The sequence below is a fragment of the Dipodomys ordii genome, unplaced genomic scaffold (genome assembly GCF_000151885.1).
Source record: "Dipodomys ordii isolate 6190 unplaced genomic scaffold, Dord_2.0 Scaffold95, whole genome shotgun sequence".
NCBI lineage: Eukaryota > Metazoa > Chordata > Mammalia > Rodentia > Heteromyidae > Dipodomys > Dipodomys ordii.
Genome location: NW_012267311.1, coordinates 4,066,683 through 4,087,293, shown reverse-complemented (window position 1 = coordinate 4,087,293; position 20,611 = coordinate 4,066,683). Strand labels below are relative to the sequence as shown.

The 20,611-nt window shown below is 43.8% G+C and overlaps 2 protein-coding genes across 4 annotated transcripts in view; both read right to left on the bottom strand.

The window, feature by feature from the left end:
- The window catches only part of Rusc2 (RUN and SH3 domain containing 2), a 64,274-nt gene extending 62,446 nt beyond the window's left edge, over nt 1-1,828 (bottom strand). For all 3 annotated transcript variants that reach the window (XM_013026674.1, XM_013026671.1, XM_013026673.1), the window contains exon 1: nt 1,746-1,828. The gene's annotated coding sequence lies outside the window, so the exon portion shown is untranslated. The remainder of the gene's footprint in view (nt 1-1,745) is intronic.
- The window catches only part of LOC105993341 (phospholipid-transporting ATPase FetA-like), a 72,030-nt gene continuing 52,742 nt past the window's right edge, over nt 1,324-20,611 (bottom strand). The window contains exons 18-30 of the mRNA XM_013026575.1: nt 18,286-18,397; nt 16,128-16,233; nt 15,628-15,775; nt 14,940-15,123; nt 13,048-13,271; nt 11,629-11,712; nt 9,530-9,775; nt 9,238-9,376; nt 8,718-8,848; nt 8,458-8,625; nt 2,336-2,487; nt 1,746-2,049; nt 1,324-1,662 (exon numbers count right to left, since the gene is read on the bottom strand). Coding sequence (XP_012882029.1) covers nt 1,324-1,662; nt 1,746-2,049; nt 2,336-2,487; nt 8,458-8,625; nt 8,718-8,848; nt 9,238-9,376; nt 9,530-9,775; nt 11,629-11,712; nt 13,048-13,271; nt 14,940-15,123; nt 15,628-15,775; nt 16,128-16,233; nt 18,286-18,397 — 2,337 coding nt within the window. The remainder of the gene's footprint in view (nt 1,663-1,745; nt 2,050-2,335; nt 2,488-8,457; nt 8,626-8,717; nt 8,849-9,237; nt 9,377-9,529; nt 9,776-11,628; nt 11,713-13,047; nt 13,272-14,939; nt 15,124-15,627; nt 15,776-16,127; nt 16,234-18,285; nt 18,398-20,611) is intronic.

The window sequence follows — 20,611 nt, the reverse complement described above, 5'->3', positions numbered from 1 at the left end:
AGCTGTGGCTTGAGTGGTACAGTGCTAGCGTAGAGCACATAAAGCTCAGGGACAGGGTCCAGACCCAGAGTTCAAGCCTCAGGACCAGTACATATACATACACACATACATACATACACACACACATACACACACACACACAATTCCATCTTTAGCTTGTGTGTGTGTGTGTGTGTGTGTGTGTGTGTGTTTGCCAGTCCTGGGGGTCTGGGCTCTGTCCCTGAACTTCCTTTGCTCTAGGCTAGCATTCTACCACTCGAGCCACAACGCCACTTCCAGCCTTTTCTGTTTATTTGGTGCTGAGGAATCGAACCCAGGGCTTCATGCATGCTAGGCAAGCACTCTACCACTAAAACACATTCCCAGCCCTTGCTTGTGTTCTTATTGTCACTGTTCACATAGTGGTAACTCCCTGACTGGTCTAAAGAGACATAAATAGTTCACATGTTTTGATCATACTATTGTAGCATTAGGAAGTATCTCTATCCCACACAAGGCTTGTGGGGGATGTCTATTCCTCCAGTCTCTTAAAAAGCAAGGGAGGGGGGAAGGGATCCAAGACCTAAACGCTAAAATAATCAAGGTTCTTCATTGCTCCAACCTGTCCTGAAGCACAGCTTCCCAGCGACACTGAGTCAGCTTTAAGGACTGTGGCTGGCCTCCAGAATTCTACCCCAGAGGGAGCAGCTAGTCTCTAGGGGATGAGCAGTAACCCTGGGCGAAGCTCTTTCAACATTACCTGAGCAGCCTCTAAAGTACTAACCAATTAGAATTTCCGCAGCCCCAGGTTTGCCACAAACAAACGGAAAACAGGCCAAATAAAGACTCTTCAATGTCAATGAAATCAGATGAATGGATGAGGGGAAAAAAAGCTGTATATATTTTTCCTAGATGGAAAGACTGAAAATCCTCCAAACCTTCTCATCTCCCTCCTCCTTACGTAACCCAGACACCTTCCCCATTGAAGCACAGCCTGTCTCTGCCTTAGGCCCATTCATTCATTCATTCACCCACCCATATAACATTTAATAAGCGCTGCCGCGTATCGGGCACCGTGCTGGGGACTGGCGGATGGTCCCTGCCACTGGGGCAGTCGCCTTGGGTCCTCAGGACCAGCCCCGCGATCCAAGGCTAGCCTTGGCCATCGGGATCGCGGTGCCCTTCGCGGCAGGAGAATGCGGCAGGGGACCGGCAAACCGCCAGCTCAAGGTTCTTCCCAGATGAAACTGGGTAGGAAAGGGGGAGGACCGAAAGCTGGCGCCGCGCAGAGATGAATTTGGGAAGCGGGGAACAAATGCGCGGCTGGCGCCGGGCACTCGGTGTTCACCGGCGGTGCCGAGGCCCCGCTGCGGTCGCCGCCTCGGGAACCCCAGCCCGCGCCGCTGCAGGACGGTCACGGATTTGGGAACCAGGATGACTACGGGGCGCGGATCGGTCATAGGGAGGTGGCGGTCTCGAGAGGACCGTGGGAGGAGACCACAGAGGGCGGATCGGGAGAGGCCCCCGCAGGGCTGGACGGTGCTCGGGGTCGGAGCGTCCGGTGGGGCTCAAGCCAGCTCGTCCGAGGGTCTGTCGGGAGCGGGCCGGGAGGGTGGCGCCGATGGGCGCAGGGCCTAGGGCGGGAAGGTGGGCGAGGACTGGGTCCGTGGGCTGCCGGAGGGCCTGCTCGGACGCCGAGGATCACTTAGGACTTGGGGGCGGTGGGTCTCCGCAACCCCGTTAGCCTCGGGCAAGGCGCCCCTTACCTCGCTCTCGCCGCAGCCTCGTCCTTCCGCGCGGGCGGCGGCGTTGGCGGCGTTGGCGGCGGCGTTTCGCGTCCTCCCGGGGTCTCGAGGCCGGCGGCGCGCCCCGGCGCCCCCCTCCTTTCCGGAGCGGTTGGTGACGCCCGGCCCCCCCTGCGGGCGCGACGCGCTTGGTCCGCTCTCGGCCGTCCGCGAGCCGCCCCTCCGGACGGCGCGTTGGTTGCGCCCGCGGCGCCCGCGGTCTCGCCCACCCTTCCCCCGCTCCACGCTCCCGCGGCGGCGGGGGCGGCCGGAGTCACGCGCCGCGCTGTCCCCGGAGGAGGGAGGCGAGGCGGACACTGCGGCCCGGCTTCCTTTGCTCTAGGCTAGCATTCTACCACTCGAGCCACAACGCCACTTCCAGCCTTTTCTGTTTATTTGGTGCTGAGGAATCGAACCCAGGGCCTTATGCATGCAAGGCAAGCACTCTACCACTGGCTGCGGGCCGCGCCTGAAGGAGCGGGGCTCCTCTCCGCCCCCCACCCCCTGTAGGGCCCCATGAAAAATACGAAACCGTAGGGCTGAGCTCCCTGAGCCCGGATTGACTGAGTCACGGGTGGGCGCGTGGGGGCGGCGTGGTCGGAACCCGGGCTTGGGTAATTTTAGAAGCACCCTTGCGTGGCGGGGGTCGGGAAGCCCCGATGAACCGTGGGACCCGCTCGCCCCCCGGTCTCCAGGGCGGAATGGGGAGAAAATGAGGAGCTGCCTGTGGAAGGCGTGATTTGGCAAATGGCTATCGCAAGTCCGCTAAGAGGAGGCCACTCTGGCTTCTCCTCTCCGAGAAAGTCGGACCTGGCGCTTGGGACTCGCAGCCTGGTCCGGTTCTAATCGAGGGAGCGGATCGATGTCACACCCCCGGGTACTCAGGAGTGGTGGGGACTGAGTGGGAAAGTGGTGGGTGGGAAAGGTGGTGGGAGAAATGGCAGGTGCAAAAGGACGGAGAGGCAACATAACTGATAGAATTAAAGGTGTGAGACGCAATGGGGAGGGCCCACAAGCACTAATTAGTGACCAGTTGTCACTCATTAAAGAGGCAACCAATAAGACACTAAAACTGGGGTTCGTATGAAGATTTGACTTTTAGGGATGTCTGTGGTCTGCTCCACAAGATGTATTTGCATCACCTAAAACATTGGCATTGTCATAGGCAGGAAACGTTATCAGCATTCTACAGATTAATTTATATTCCCAAAGAAAGAAATGGCCTGCTTGTAAAATAGGAATCAGATAAGCCCTGAGGATCCTTAGCACTCGACATTCCACTAAAAGGACACCCATTTCAAAACTTTTCACAAATTTTCCAGACACAAATATATAAAAACACAGTTCATGAAACAACATGATACCTCAGAGAAAAGGAAGTAGATAATTATGGGTGATGGGAAACAAAGGCAGGGGCGATTAAGAAGAGATTTGGAGTTTGGTTCTGAAGGATGAGGGAAGTATTATTTAAAGAAAGGGAGTGAGTTGAACATATCCTCACATTTGATAGCTCACTTCAGTAAGAGTAGATTATACAATTGAGAATGATTATTATAAATGAGAGGATTTGAATAAAGGCACAGGCTGAAGAGTTAGACGGGAGATAGATTCAAGTGTGATTTGGAGTATAGAATCTGCAGAACTGAATTATTAAATAATGAGTCATAGGGTTATGGGAAAATACAACGAATAGCCTAGGATCATTCCTAGGTTCCTCCAAATGCTGTGTCATCTCTAAATTGTACACATTTTAGATTTAAGGCTGGAGTTTGCACAATGTTCTGTGTTTCTTGGTTTCTGTCAATGGTGACTAAGGTTACTTACTGCACCAAGTCTTAACCGGAAAGGTGAAGAATGAGCTGGATGGTCTTGTGACAACTCTTTCTTTCTGGGAGGCAATTGAAATGAATGTGAATCTAGCTTATGTAAATCGAAATTGCCTCTGTGTTTTAGCTGTTAGCAACAGAGGAAAAAACTCCTTCATTCCAGCTCAGGTAAAAGGATTTCCTCCAGAACCCAGCATCAGAAGCAGGATCCTCATGGAGCTTTCTATAGGGCTGGAACACTATCTTGTCTGTTTCTCTTTAGACATCTGCTTTATTCTTCCTACAGAACATTGGAGAAGAGTAAAGATGTTAGCTTATTTTCTTTGGCAAATTATGGTCGCTTTAAAATGGAGGACCCACATTCTGAAACCATACGACCCTTTTTCCTCCTGTCCTTATTCATTGACTTAGTTTCTCAGAGTTCTAAAATTGAGAGAGAAGCCATATTAAATTACAATATCCACTCTTGGCCACGAACAATTTTCTTGAAAGATCCTTGTCTATCATCTAAAGTTTTGGCCCTTTCCTTGGAGTGGGTGAGGCAATCATGAATTGCAAACTTGTTTTTCATACCCCTCCTTTATTGGGGAGTCATTCCACACTTTGGAATGTAGCACTGTCTTGGCTCCTCAGCAGAGAGACTCAGACTCAGATCTCACAAGATTCATATAAGCACTTTGGAATGTTGTCACTCTGGAATGTAGTACTGTCTTGGCTCCTCAGCAGAGACTGACTCAATTCTCCCAAGATGCATATAAGCCAGCAGGAGAGGATGGTGATATTTTAGGACTTTTGCAGGATGTTAGTGGGTGCTGCCACGGAGCTTTTTGCTCAAGGCCAGTTTACTACCAATTAGGCCACAGCATTTTTTTTTTTTTTTTTGCTGGTTAATTGTTGATAAAAGTCTCCTGAACTTTCCTGCTCTGGGTCTGGCTTTGAACCACAATCCTCAGATCTGAGCTTCCTGAGCAGTTAGGATTGCAGGCATGAGCCTTTTTTTTTTTTTTTTTTGGTCGTGGGGCTTGAACTCTGGGCCTGGGCACTGTCTCTCAGCTCTTCAGCTCAAAGGGAGCGCTCTACCACTTGAGCTACAGCGCCACTAGGCATGAGCCTTTTAAACAGATGTTTTAGATAGGAGACCATGAACAAATATTTATCATAAAAACAGTCCCTAAAGAATGACTGGAAATTTGTGGAATGCTGATAGTTCACACCTGTAATCCTAGCTACTCAGGAGGCTGAAATCTGAGGATCGTGGTCCAAAGCCAGACTGGACAAGAAAGTCTAGAGACTCTTATGTCCAATTAATGACCAAAAAGCCAGAAGTAGAGGGGTGGCTCAAGTTATAAAACACTAGCCTTGAGCAAAAAAACTCAGAGACATGTCCAGGCTTGGAGTTCAAGCATCAGGATCTAGAAAAGAATAACTGGAAACCAAGAAAAATAAGATTCATTTTACAAGAATAAGAAGTGAGTTTAGGAAAAGTTTGTGTCCAGTGTGTGTGTTTGCATGTGCACATGTGTGTGCCTTGGAACTGGGGCTTGAACTCAAGTTTTGAGGATTTATCTGTCTGTGCTGGCTTCAGGTTTCAATCCTCAGATCTCACCCTCTGTTGGGATATAGGCATGAGCCATTGGTACCCAGCTAGAAAAAGTAATAATTTTGGCTAGAGGCATAGCTCAAGTTTTAGTGTATCTGCCTAGCAAGCACAAATTCTGGTAGCACCCCAAAAACATTAATCCAAGTGGTAGCATTCTGCTGGGTGATAGGGATTTTAAAAAATGAGACACAATTCTTGCCCTCAAGATCATTTATGGCCTAGCACAACAGAGAAATAAGCCACAATTAAAATGGGCCTGTGGGAGTGATCAAATATTCAAAAAATCAGAAATAGGCAGAAGGGACTTGTAAAAAGTGTTCTACTAGGGAAGAATAGGAGATAGTGTTGTCAATGAAGGTAACAGGAGATGACTCAAGGTGATAGTCAAGAACCAGTAGAGTAGCTGGCCAAAGGAAGAATGGAATGATGGATTTTCTAAGAGAGAGAATAAAAAGAGTCAAAGCATAAAGGCTTCGTAGAAAACAGGACTTTGGGGAAACTGAAATGGTTTTGAATGGCAAGAGAGTGATCAGTGTAGCTAGAAAGGCAGGGAATGCCAAAGTTGGGAAGCCATTATGAGCCACTTGAGGCTTTTAAACTGACAAATGGCAGGATGTAATTTTTAATATTTGAAAGATTACTTTCAATGGTGTAAATGATAGATTGAAAGGAAGAGATGGGCTGGAGGCTGTGAGACCAAAAAGGCAGATATAGCTATAAATGAGTATGCTATGCTGGGGTTCGATTAATTAGAAGGGAAAAGATTGATGACATGAAATTTGACAAGTAAATGATTGAGAGGAATGGCAGAAGGGAATCTAGCAAGACTTTCAGATTTTTTTTAATTTTTTTTAAATTTTAAATTTTTTTGGGTCCGGTCATGGGGCCTGAACTCCGGGCCTGGGCACTGTCCCTCAGCTCTTCAGCTCAAGGCTAGTGCTCTACCACTTGAGCCACAGCACCATTTCTGGCTTTTTTTCTTTTTGCTTATGTGGTGCTGAGGAATCGAACCCAGGGCCTTATGCATGCAAGGCAAGTGCTCTACCACTGAGCCACCTTCCCACCCTGACTTTCAGATTTTTGACTTAAGCTGTTGAGTGGTGGTTCTGTTTATGGAAATAAGAAATACAGGTAAAAAAACAGATCGTTGATTAATTCAACTAAATGGCTAGAAATGGAAAATAAATGAATAACTACAATGCTTTTCAGTGTCATGGATAGAGGTATATTTAGAGAAGCAATCGAATATGTGAGACAGATATATAAATCACGCTGAGGAATTAGGGGGAAGCTCTTGAAAGCCTGCATAATCTAGATTTCTTTTAAAAATTGAGGTAATTGTCACAGAACACAAAAATAACTATTTCCCTCTGTATATCACCTTTATAATAACAAGAAAAAAGAAAAAAACAACTAAAGTGTACAATTTAGTGGCACTTAATATACTATACTGGCAGTTGTTCACCCAGCTCTAGTTTTAACTAACCTGAATTTTGAAAGATAAGTCGGAATTCACTGGATAAGGACGAGGGTGAGGGAAAGTACTGAAGGATATAGAAAGAGTGTGCTTGATGATATAAATATCAGAAATTTCAAGATAGGTGGAGGATGCAAATAGGGGAGTGGTAGAAGACAAGTCAAGGGAGGTAGGTTTAGTGAACCTCCAAGGTAGGCTAAGCCTGAGGTTGACATAAAAAAAATAAATCTTTCAGAAAGATTACTCTGGAAAGACATGAGGAAGAACCAGGGCAATAAGTTTTGAAGTTTTATTCCAGAATCTAAGTGAGAAGTGATAAAAGTCCCAGCAAAGGTGATGGTAGTAATAGAGGGAATGGAAAAGAAGAGATAATAAGAATGCAGAATTGACCTGACTTGTTGATTGATGGGGCATCAGGCTAGAAGGAAAAGGATGATTCCTATCATTCTGCCTTGAGTGACTGTGATAATGTTGGTGGCAGCCTGGTAACATTTTCTGGGAAGATGATCAGTACAGGTTGGGAGCATTGTTTATGTTTTTGGAGCCTCAACTAAGTGAAGAGTCTGAGTCAGTTTAATATATTGATCTGGAACTCAGCAGAGAAATACAGGCTAGAGGCAGAGTTGCGATTTTTTTCTGTTAGTAAATGAAGTCATGAGTTTAGATAAAGTTACTCACAAAAAAAGATGTAGAGAAAGATGAGCAGAGGATAAATAGGGATGCATAGATCATAGAGCTGTGTAGATAAAAGGCCTGGTCATACTGAAGCCAAGAAGGGACAGAAAAGTTCGGTGGAGCTGAACAGTGAGGAGGAGGAGGAGAGGGAAAATGTTGGTCTAATTTGAAGTGGGGAAGCTATGGGAGTCTGTGGGCCAAAGCTATTACTTTGGCTTTATTATTGATACTGGGGCCCCAACAGATGTTACATGTCACTCAACTCCAAAATAGGTGATTTATTTTCCTATACATTTCTTAGAAACAATATTCTAGTACATAAAATTTCTTCTCAAAATAATTTTATGGAATGAAGACAAATGCTCACCAGATATGGCTTACATCCCCTCAAGAAAAGTTTTTTTGTTTTGTTTTGTTTTTTAATTCCCTACATTGCATCCTCCTCTTAGTTCTGAGGCCTGAAGATGTATCAGTCAATTCTTGGGCCAAAGAGAGGAGAGAAAACAAATCTTAAGCTGTCCAATCTAATCAGGAGCTGCCTCCTTTTAAAATTTGTTCTTGTTGTTATATAGAAATTCTCCTTCAGCTTCTTACGACTTCTTTGCAGTTGCTTCCTTCTTTGCCTCCTAGAGCCAGAAAAATACTTACCCTGACACTCTAAATCTCTCAAATAAGTCTGAAAAGGGTATTTGGGTGGGAATATGTCTGTGTGGGGTCCTGGAAGGCTGATAGTTATTCTGAGTATGGTAGTTAGGACCCAGATTGAGAGTCATAGGACTTGTCATCTTTTCCTCTCTCATACTAGCCCACTTCACCCCCTACTTCCACATTTGTTTGTTAGGATTACAACTTGAAAGGGATAGTGGGAGGGAAATCAGAGGGTGCTTTTTCTTGAAATATTACAACTCTGGAAGATAACTGGGGTTTCTTTCCTAACCTCCTCCCTTGCCTTACTTGAATACAGCCTTCTGGGGAATAAAGAGGCTGAGCCCTGAGAGAGTGCCGTAGCAGGTTTATGCTTTGTTCCCAGGGACTCTAAACCCTCCCTATGAAATTGCATGGGAAGAAAAGCAATGCCTATTTTGAGGTTTCCCTAATGAGCTCTACTCTTTATACAGAAAAATTTCTATTGAACTTCTCTGTCTTGCCAGAAGTGATGAGGGCACCAAAGCCCGATTTATGGGAGAATGCATAGGCAGAACGTCGAAGGCTTGAGCGTTTCATTCTGACCCGGATTGGGGGTGGCAGTGGATGTTTCATGAAATGACGAATTTTGCCATAAACCTATATCCAGAGCACAGGAGACAGGGTATTTTCATCCACAAAGGCAAAGAGGATCATAAATTATCTATGGATGGGTTCCCTGTTCCACTCACCTTGTCCACACTGAGAGGCCACAATAGTGGTCTGAGAAATTTGTACCCAATCACAGGAATGATACAGAAGGTCACACAGAGGATAACGCAGAGCCACATTTGTGGCTGGTATAAAGTGTTCCTGGCCACACCTGTAAAAGGGGACAAGAGAGGGAAAGCTGAAACCGATCCTTGAGTAAGGGGTAGGGTGAACAGTGGGAGTTACAGCCAGGACTGGGATACTTCTCCAGTCCAAAGATGGAAGTTATTGATTTGGAGACAGTCTTGTCTCCTGAGAAACATGAAGTAGTTAAGACCTTCTTGTTGCTAAAATAAATTTACATGGCTTTATTTCCCTCTAAAGGCAGGGCAGGACAGGACAGTGTGGGTATGTTATAAGGGACTGCTAGCATATTGGCCTGGTCACATAAATGGGATATCTCTGGCCACAGAGCTAGCACATAGTAATAGCTTTTCAGTAAACACTTGTTAACGGAATATACTTGGTTAATTCCCACTTCCACTTTCTGGGGGGCCTTACCTAGAAAATGGAAGATGCTAGGGAACATTAGACACAAGCCATCACTGTACAGGAAGAATAAAATGCAAAAGTAGACACTCAGGCTACCCCAGACGAAGAAGTGGATTATCATTGTCCAGTAGGTTATCTTCACGGCAATCTGAAAAGCACTAGTTTAATGTGCAACTAAGACTCACCAGCCACCTCCCTTCTCAGGATGCTCCCTTCCCACCCTTCCTCCCTCTTTACCTCCCTCTCTCTCCAGACAGGCTTCATACCCCAGTACCCTTATTCCCATTACTGCTGGCCACACCTGTATTGTGACCACACAGATCAAGGAAGTCTGCACTATCAAGGAGAAGGATTGGTAGTCAGAGATGTCCTTCCCATCTTTGCGCTCTGTGTTGTAAATGGTCCCCATCGGGATAAAGAACAGCACAAAAGAACTGTAGATCCCATGCATTAAACACTTCATAAATTCCTTCTTGTTGAAATACAGGTTGTGCTGGCCTGGCTCATACAGCTCTGGAAAATGTAGACTCCATGTTTCATTCACATCCTGGAAGCACCAGAGGATAAGGAGGAAGGCTCAGGGTCTCTCCAGAGAAAGTTTCATATCCATGAGAGTAGAGGCTTCTCACCTCCCTGAGTGTGCTGGCCGTCAGCCTACTTAGGCACTTTTTCATGGAATACTTGAGATGTGGAATGAGGGAAGAAAGCAGTTAGCACAGACTCTTCCTAAGGTCCTGTCTAGGCAAGAATCTCAGTAGTGGAAGAAAGCTAGAGGAATGTCAGGATGCTAGGAAGTACTTTGAGGCAGTTATGTTTGGGAAGTTGGGGCAATTTGGGTCAGAGATAGCTGGAATGGAGGACTGGAAGGATGTGCGAGTCACTAGGAAATAGGTTTGATGTTCTTTTTTTTGTTGTTGTTGTTTTTTGCTGGTTCTGGGGCTTAAACTCAGGGCCTGGGCACTGTCCCTGAGCCTCTCTGTGCTCAAGGATAGCACTCTACCACTTGAGCCACAGCGCCATTTCTGGCTTTTTTTGCTTATGTGGTGCTGAGGAATCAAACCCAGGGCTTCATGCATGCTAGGCAAGCACTCTACCACTCAGCCACATTCCCAACCCCAGGTTGATGTTCTTTTTAGTGAAATATTCTTGGGCTGGAGGCATGGCTCAAGTGATAGAGTACTTGCCTAGCAAAAAATAAGAGCCTTGAGCTCCATCCCATGGTACCCCAAACAGGAAAATTAAATATCCTTTGTGTCAAAGCTAGTTGAGAGAAAAAGAGAAGCCACTAAGGAATCAGTTGAACCTTTGGAAGTATAGACATCCTATGATTTAACTTCCATTTCCATAATTACTGGTGAACTCAAGGTAAGAGAATTCTGGATAGATAATGTTGACTCGCCTTCACCCCTAAACAGAAAACTTAGCACAACAAAGCATGAGTTATGACTTTAGATGTAGATTTCTAGAATTAGACCACTGGAGTGCTGTGATACTATACAAACAATTCTTTCTGCTTTAAAGTTGACAGCTACTTCATGGAGAATTTCCTTTACAAGCTACTGCCACCCTGATGGAGACTGAGGATCACGATCCATCCTCTAAGTTATCCCTGGATGTCCCCAGGTACTTTATTCCTATAGAGCCTAGGAATGGGACTGGTATAGAAGAGAAGGGAGAAGGGTGCCAGGATTCTCAATACCCAGAAAACTTCTGATAGGAACAAATAATATATCCTTGGCTTGCTGCCTGTGATATAAAGTATCATTCCAAGACTCTCCTGCTGGGCCCTAAGGCCCCCCCATACCCTATACAGGCCTTCCTGCATAGGCTTATCTTATCCTCACCAATGAATGGGCCTCTCTTTTCTTTTCTTTTTTTTTTTTTTGGTCCAGTCGTGAGGCCTGAACTCTGGGCCTGGGTGCTGTCCCTCAGCTCTTCAGCTCAAGGCTAGCGCTCTACCACTTGAGCCACAGCGCCACTTCCGACTTTTTTCTGCTTATATGGTGCTGAGGAATCGAACCCAGGGCCTCATGCATGCAAGGCAAGTATTCTACCACTGAGCCACCTTCCCAGTCCCTCTCCTTTCTTGAAGTTCCTTATTTCCGTCAGTCTTGCTTTAGTAATCCTTTTTCACCACTTTTGTACCCATTAAATTTATACTACAACACAATTTCTATGTTTCTCTCTGCAAGGACAAAATTGAGATGGAAATTTGGTTTCCTAAAATGAAAGAATTCTTATACTTGCTTTCATGATATCTATATAGATGATGATAACTTTTCCTGTTTTGGAAATTCTATCCTTTATACTTGATCTTGTAAAGTTCAGCTCTTGATATCTTTCTTACTCTTTGCATCTGAGGCTTTAATCCTGATTAAGAGACTTGTTGCTGGGTCTTACCTGATCAAGTAGACTCATGCACAGGACAGGGAGGGAGGTGTAGATCAGATTGTAGCAGGCGATAAACCAGATATCAAAAACTGTCTGGAAGAATACCAAGGATTTTTTTATATTCCTCCCTTTTCCAAAGCCCCAGTGTCACCTCCCAGTTCCAAGACAACCTTCTCCTGGACCCTAACTACCCATTACCATACTAACATACAGCAATATTTAGATTTCAGAAATCTGACTGTGAACACCAGCATCTAATCAATTTTACTCTCTTTAGAACTCTAGGTCCAGGATGGGACAAGGCCATATCAGGTTTTCAAGGCTAGTCTAGACCAACCCAACTATAACTTGCTCTTCTCTGTATAGAAGAACCTCAAATGGCTGCTAGAGAAAACTAGCTGTACCCCTGCACTCCCAGGAAAGTAAACGTTTAGGCTTTTTTCTTTATCTTCTTATGGGCATTATTTTTTACATTAGCAAGATAGTCCCAATTACTCTTCTCTAGCTGGATGCTCCATCATGGGGCCTTAGAGAGGGTTCCTTTGCTTATTAGCCACAAGAGGTCAGCAGCCACATGTGCAGCACACACACACACACACACACACACACACACACACACACACACACACACACACACCTCACAAACCAGCCTTGTTTCTCCTACAGACACTGGCTTGCTGGGGAATGCATGTCTACCATTGTCTGTTGATTGGTGTAGAGCTCTCCCAGGCTGATTATTCCTGAAGTTTTCTCTTGGGAATCCTTGAAAGACTTGTGAAAAATTGCCCATGAAAGAGGATTCCTCTTAGGACATCAAAATCAATTGTTACTCTTCCCCACTCGTGTTGTGAAGATTTCATGTTCAAATATGGTAATTCATTCGTCAGAGTAACAATTGAATGTGTTTTGGGGCAGGGACTCAGGTAGCCAGGGTAGAGAAGAAGTAAAGGGAAGGTCCAAGTATGGCTACAGGTGAGTATTATAATAGCTTGTCTGGTATGCCCTAGTGCTTCTTGAGGTTTAGTCTGTTCCATAAGGTTTCTTTGGATGCTATTCCAGATCCAGCAATTTTGCTGCATTACATATGTTTGGGAACTGTAGTGTCTGGAAAGGTTAAAATAGCTTATAGGAGAGTTCTGAAGGGGAGTCAAGACCAGATCAGAACTATACCAAATCTGTTAAGATTTGGAAGTTTAGAGGTAGTGTGGAGTTGGGATATGGGATCAAAATGGGTGGCGATGTGTCATTCATGATTCTCTTTTTTTCCCTGGTACTAGAGATGGAATCCAGGGCTTTGTACATGTTAGATAAGATGCTCCCAGCCTACATATTGTTTCTAGAGGTAGAAAAAGGTCTGCAATGGCTGAAGCAAGGATGACTAGAGAAGATCCAGTTGAGTAGGGTGGAGGTTGCCACCTAATCTCATACCTGTGCAGAGAATCCATTGTAGAAGGCATACCAGAAGTGCACCAGAGTGAAAGTAAAGTTCTTGTAAAAGAAGTAGTTGAGAAACTTGCACATGCGATTATAAGACCAGCGACCATGGACCAAGAGTAGACGCCGAAGGTAGTGGAACTGGGAGAAGGCGAAGTCACTGCTAAGCATGGCTTGCAGCCCCTCCTGGCTGGTGATGGCAACCCCAATATGGGCAGCTGTAATAAAACCCAGAAGCTTCTAAACCACAGAGCTTGTTTTCTGAGATGCTGCCCTGGGAAGTGTAAAGGAAATGCTGAGATAAGATTGTACAAACCTCTACCTTTGGAAAATATTTAGGCCCAGTTCAAAATGACACTTCCTAGTTGAATCTTTTATTCTCGATGGATTGCCCCTCTATACACAAACTGGAAAACAGTCCCTTCTTCTGCATTTTGTTTTGGATGTTACCACTCAAGGATGCCTGGTACAACCACTACTAAAAAGTAGAACTAGAAAGCTGTTCCAGGTGTCCTTTGCCCCTACTCTAGCCATCTGGATGCTTTCTCACTGTCAAGATGTTGAGATTTAAAATTCCTGTTATTTTATGACACTTAAAACAATTAAAGATGCAGGAATCGTTTGTATTGTTAAAGCTCATAGAATTCACAAACTTTATAGACCGTGATAATGATAATTTGCCTTGTGAATGTTAAAATGTGTTCGTGACTTTAAGTATCACTATTTCACAATACTGTGAAATATGTGATATTTATGCAATCACCTATCTCAATTTAAAAAATAGGTGGGAGAAAGGATGGATTAGGAGGGATGGGTGACAATGTTGTCAGACACCTTGTATTCATATGCTGTTTTGTAGAATGGGAACTTCTTTGTACAACTACTTCAAGATAATAGTAATAATAATAAAGTTTTTAAAAAGATGCAGGATGGATTCTAATCAAATGCAGTATTTAAGTACTTAAGTTTATCTAAGGGACTGACTTCTGTTGGAAAGAATGTGTCATGCACACTTTTTTTAGTGAACTCTGCAGGGGATCTAGGTTTTTTTCTGGATAAAGCAAAGATTATATTTGATGGAATGTAAGACTGAAGTTCCTAAAAGTTTTAATTGGCCTGTGGTAATTCACTATTCTTTTGGCCAAATTCACTGACATTACCGTTGAATAGCTTAATGAAACCTCTAAGGCCAGAGTGGTTCTAGAAACAGGAAAGCAAGCAAGAATACTCCGTAGAATTGAAGTTGAATACTGTTGAGTGGAACCTGAATAGTGTTGCTTGTGTGGTGCGTGAGATTGGGACTAGAGGACTTCTAGATTTTGTCCTTATCTCACACAGTGGCAAACTGCTAGGGGATAACAACATTTACCTGAAAGTAAACCAATGCATTTTGGCCATTTGTTTCTATTAGTCTGACGTGACCTTCAGCCAAGGAAGCCAGGGCAAGTTCTTCAGAACATGGTCTCAGGGTACTTTGAGACTATAAGCTACAGCCTTCCAAAACAATATACACTGTAACTCTGGCCCAGAATTTTTTTTTCTGTCAACCTGAAGCTATTGTAGATAGAGGGCATATAGTTGTACTGCCTGCTGTGTAAATGTATGCATGGGTTCATGTGAGACTATGTGGATCTGTGTGTGCACTTACTATCAGTGTAAGTGAATGAATTTGAATGTATGCATGCTTATGGATAAGGGCAGATGTAGGCAGATATAAATAAGTGAGGGTGCTGGTATAGGGGAACATGAATGGAGTTTCAAAAACAGTAAAAATGTATATTGCATTTGACAAGTAGGAGTATGAGCTAGTAATACAGTACCACCCAGATCACTTTGCCCATTAATGAAGAAAGAGGCAAACCATGGCTGGGGACTACTGAACATGCCTTTGATCATGCTGACATCATTGGCCCCATCTCCGATGGCCAGTGTCACCACTGTCTTGTACTTCTTCACCAGCTCTACCACCTGGGCCTTCTGAAGGGGTGTCATCCGGCAGCAGACCACCCCTTTGCACATGCATGCTGTTCGTAGTAGTTCTAACTCCAGGTCCCCTTCTAGAGCATAGGCCTGTAAGACCAGGATATATACTCACTCTTCAGGATGCTCCAAAAGACTCTTAAGGCAGGGTCTTCCCAGATCCCTCCCCTTTCTTCCTTTCTCTTCTGTCCTTTGAAGGGCAGGCTGAGCTGCTCTCAAAGTGCCAGATCTCTCCAGTGAGGTCTACCCCGCCCCAAGTGAGTGTAGGGATCCTCTAATGGGAAATTGTCAGGACATCTCACTGGGTCAAATCAGTTGATGAGGCTATAGGACCAATGGCTTTTTGGAGGGTCTGGTTTTACCTGATCTCCCATTTTCCCTAGTGACAGGCCAGTAGTCAAGAATTTAGTTAAAGAAGAAAGTTGTCTTGACTTCGCTTTCTTCCTTTAACCCTGGCCTAGAGTACCTTGGGGAATGTGTCTTTCAGGCAAGAGAACCTCAGGTGGGGAAAAAAAAGGATTCATAAGGAAGGAGTGTTGAAATTTCCCTTCTAAAGGGAAGAAAAGAACAGAGCTATAACTTTGTGTTGCCCACCAGACTGTAGCCATTGATGACCAAGCCATAGTTGCTATTGGGTTTCTCCTCAGGTATTTTGAAGGGTGTTTTGGGCTCCTTTGTGAGGAGAATGTTTATGGGATCTGATTCCAGAAGAGACTCGGGTTTCATCTTGTTCCTTGCTGACCTGAAAGCCAAGAGTAATTGTTAGATTCTGTGAAGACACAGAAGTTAAGAAGGAAAATGTGTCCTGAAATGAAAGTGACAGGAGGATACGGGGCCTCTGCAAAGCCAGGCAAGACCTCAGACTGGACTGCTGTAGGTTGTTGTCCATCCATATGCTACACTTCTCCAAACCCCATACTCCAATGCATTTAGTCTGAATGCTTTTTAAAAAAATTCTCTCAAATATTTTATTTTTCTTGTTTCCCTTCTTTCATTTCTTCCTATTCCTTCTGGTAATGTTGGGACCCTATGGGGAAATTATGAGTGGGAATTCTTGGGTCCAGGAATTGGGTATGGCCACTTTCCATCCATACCTGAGTTCTTTCTGAATTGTCTCACTATTCTTGCCTTCTACTATGAACACCTCATCCATTTCATCCTTGAATATATTACAGGAGTAGGCAATGTTCACAGCAGTCTCTGTAGAGAAGGGAACACAAGTCTCACTTTGGCTGATGTTTGTAGAAAGGTAGTTCTTTTTTTTTTTTTTAAATAAGATGTAGTCATATAGGCTCCAACAGTGGGCTTAGTCCATTTGTCTACATTTGCTATGTAGACAAATTTGGATGCAGTCATAATACGTTTTTCTAAACCATTGAAGACTATATGCAAACAGCCACAAGTGAGTGTCTACTTGGTAAATACTTGTGAGTTATTTGTTAGTTACTAGGAGTTTCAGGCTTAGCCTTCTCTAGAAAGCCTAACCCTACTTTTGTTGTTGTTGTTGGCCATGGAGCTTGAGAGCTTGAACTCAGGACTTGAGTGCTATAACCCCTCTGTACATCATTTTTATAATAACAATAAAATTAATTAATAAAAAAGTAGCCCTGGGGTATAAACAATGAGCTCAAGGCTAGTGCTCTACCACTTTGAGCCAGAGTGCCACTTCCAGTTTTCTGGTGGTTAATCAGAGATAAGAATCTCACAGCCAGGGCTGGGAAGGTGGCTCAGTGGTACAGCACTTCTGAGGCCCTGGGTTCCATTCCTCAGCACCACATAAGCAAAAAGAAAAAAATCCGGAAGTGGCGCTGTGGCTCAGGTGGTAGAGCGCTAGCCTTGAGCTGAAGAGCTGAGGGACAGTGCCCAGGCCCAGAGCTCAGGCCCCATGACCGGACCCAAAAACAAACAAACAAAAAACAACAACAAAAAAGAATCTTAGACTTTCCTGCCTCAGCTGGCTTTGAACCATAACCCGCAGATCTCAGCCTCCTGAGTAGCTAGGATTACAGGCATGAGCCACTGCTGCCAGGCTGCCTCCCCTGACTTTGCAAAACAATTCCAGTCTGTATTCATTTCTCTAGACAATCAGGATATAGTTTTTCAAACAGCACTGTGCCTATGCTAAATTGTATTAGTGACTGAGACAAGTTTTATGCTTTTTTTTTTTTACATTGAGAGACCTAGATTTGAAATAAATTCATACCAAGAAGAAAAAAATTTAAATTAAATCCTGAATCCTGGCTATAACTTGTATGAGAATTGAGAGATCTCAATAGTCATAGACACTTTCTGGCAGGAAGAACTTCTGAAGGATGAATAGGATTGTTTAGGGTAGGGAAAGTTATTTCAAGTCGGGAAACAACCCAAACTTAGGCTCTACAGTAAAAATTGAATGTTTGGGGACATCCTAATAGTCATATTAGGATGGAGATAGAATGCCTGGTTAGCAACAGATTGAAGGCCAGATTGAGGAGTCTGACTTATATAACATGGTCAGACTGTATGTACCTCAATGGAGTGACATCATAAAATGAGTTTGAAGAAGATTAAGCTGATGGTTGTATGCGGGCTATGTTGAAATCAGTAAGGGCAAAAGAAAGATCAGGTAAGAATCTTTTTGCAGAAATACAGATAACAAAGTATGAAGGCTGAACTAGGATGCTGGTATACTCCAGTGAATTTTCAAATTAATGTGGCATGATGAAAAAATGGATCCTTGGGACAACAAAGAGGAATATAATAGTCAAAGACAACTTAAAAGTATTTAGCCTGTATTATTTTGACTGGCAAGTCATTTCTGAATGATTGATCTCTATGTCTTCAATAACTAATATAGCATCTAACATCAAGAATATGCTCAGAGGGGCTGGGAAGGTGGCTCAGTGGTAGAGCGCTTGCCTTGCATGCATGAGGCCCTGGGATCGATCCCTCAGCACCACATAAGCAAAAAGCAAAAAGCCGGAAGTGGCACCGTGGCTCAAGTAGTAGAGCACTAGCCTTGAGCTGAAGAGCTGAGGGACAGCACCCAGGCCCAGAGTTCAGGCCCTACAACCGGACCCCCCCCCAAAAAAAGAATATGCTCAGAAAAACTGAATACAAAACTGGAAATGAAAGTGTACTGTAAGGTCTTGATCTTAGTTGCAGGCATTTGTCAAAAAAATTGCTCAGAGAAAAATAAAAGAAAATGAAGAAGAAAAGAAATAGTTAAAGTGAGTGTGTTAAGGATGGTTCAGGCTAGAAGCTTCCCTTTACCTTGCTTATCACCAGTCAAAACCCATATTTTAATTTTGGCTTTGTTCAAAGTGCTGATTGTCTCAGGTACTTCATCTTGCAGCTTGTCTTCTATGGCTGTGGCCCCTAACAGCTTCAAATAGAGTGAGGAAAAGGGAGAAGCACACTAGTTAGTGTTACCTCACAACGGAACTAGCACCTCATCATTCTTGAGGGAGCTGAAGATCCCTGTGGGATACAACTCAGCATACTCTGTCTCTCAACACAAATAGCTTTTCAACCATCCCCTGAAATCAGATATAGAAATACAGTATTAGGAACTAGAGAGGGTTAGGGCCTCAATGATATATGAAGCTATGCGCTACTTCTAAGCCATCTGTTTCACAACACACCTTCACTTTTCTCTTGCTTCCTACCATACTTCCTAACCTAAAACATGGTGTATCTTAGATAAGGGCACTTCATATATTACTCTAGTTTTTCTTTCAGCCTGACAAGGGCTGGAATGTATCTCATTGTTTATACCCCCAGGGCTAATTTTTTTTATTAATTAATTTTATTGTTATTATAAAGGTGATGTACAGAGGAGTTACAGTTACATAAGTCAGGTAAACAGTACATTTCTTTTTGGACAGTGTCACCCCTTCCCTTGCTTCTAAGGCTTTAATAATTATTTCCCTCACATTAGATTAAGAGTCTTGTAGTTCAACACCATGCTTTGCCTTGATTATTTCCTTCAATAATATCTTAGACTCAGGACTCAGCCAAGGAATTGACAGATGGACAAACTACTGAATGATTCATTCTAGGACTCCTAGAAAGATTGACTAGGAAGAGGAAATTTTCTTTTTGGTTCAGTAAATTGCATCAGGCTCTGCCCTTCTGCTCAGATTGGTTGAGCTCAGGTTCACAATCTGCTCACAACTGGCTTTATTGAAGAGGATAAAATGTATTAATTACTCCTTTAATAGCAAAGCCATTCTCTATTAGTCTGATAAAAAATTTTTTGGATCATCCTTAACTTCTTTTTCTCATATTTTATAATTCAACCCATCAAGCAAGCACAGTTTTGGCTCTACTTTAAAATTCCAGACAAAGCTGGGTGCCAGTGGCTCTCTTCTCTGGGTGCCAGTGGTCTCTTCTGCAGTTTTTTTTCTCTGCAATAAACATGCTGTTTTCTAACTCTCCTATCTAAAATAGCAATAATGATAACTGGGCCCACTAGGGTATACATATCATCCCCACTCTTCAGGAGCCAGAGAGGATCACTATTCTAATCAGCCTAAGCAAAACATTCACAAGACCCTATAGCACCAGAAAAAGCTGGGTGCAGGGCACGCACCTGTCAGGCCAGCTATGGTAGGAAGTATAAAATAGGAGGATCATAGTCCAGACTGGCCTAAGGAAAAAGAAAAACCCTATCTTGAAAATAACCAGAGCAAAAAGAGCTGGGGCATTGTTCAGGTGGTAAAATGCCTGCTTAGCAAGCACAAAGCCCTGAGTTCAAACCCCAATACTGTCAAAACCAAACATACTCCCTTCCTAGATTTATTTTTCCCTGTAGCACTTTCATCATTTAGCATACTATATACAATGTATTTTGTTGTTATTGTTTTTCCTACTACTACAATGTTTGGCACACAGTTAACAATATTTATATTATTCATAGTCTTGATTTTCCCCAGATTACTTAGCTTCTATGTGCAGCTTCAGGATAAGAAACGCTACCAGAAAAATTATTTTTTATTATAACTAGTTCATTTTTTCATTATTAATTCAGAAGATCCAGGCATAATGAATTAGCTTGAAAACCAGTACCTAGCCTTCCTGGATATACTGGTAAGGGTAGAACCCTCTGAGAGTATAGATCTGGTTTTCCTTTTTGTGCCAGCAGGCTGGAGTCACTTGTGTGTGTGTGTGTGTGTGTGTGTGTGTGTTTGTACACATGTATGTGTATGTATATGTCTCTGTATATATTCCAGTGTTGGGGCTTGAATTCAGGGCCTAGTCACTGTCCCTGAGCTTTTATACTCAAGGCTAATGCACTACCACTTGACCCACAGATCTACTTCAGCATTTTTGGTGGTTAATTGGGATAAGAATTTCATGAACTTTCCTTCCCAGGCTCATATTGAATTGTGAACCTCAGATTTCAGCTTCCTGAGTAGTTAGGATCATAGGCAGGCAGGCACGAGCCACTGGTGCCCAGCACATTCACTTTTTGATATATCCCAAAGCTCTCGGTTTTTTTTTTTTTTTGGGTCCGGTTGTGGGGCCTGAACTCTGGGCCTGGGAGCTGTCCCTCAGCTCTTCAGCTCAAGGCTAGCGCTCTTCCACTTGAGCCACA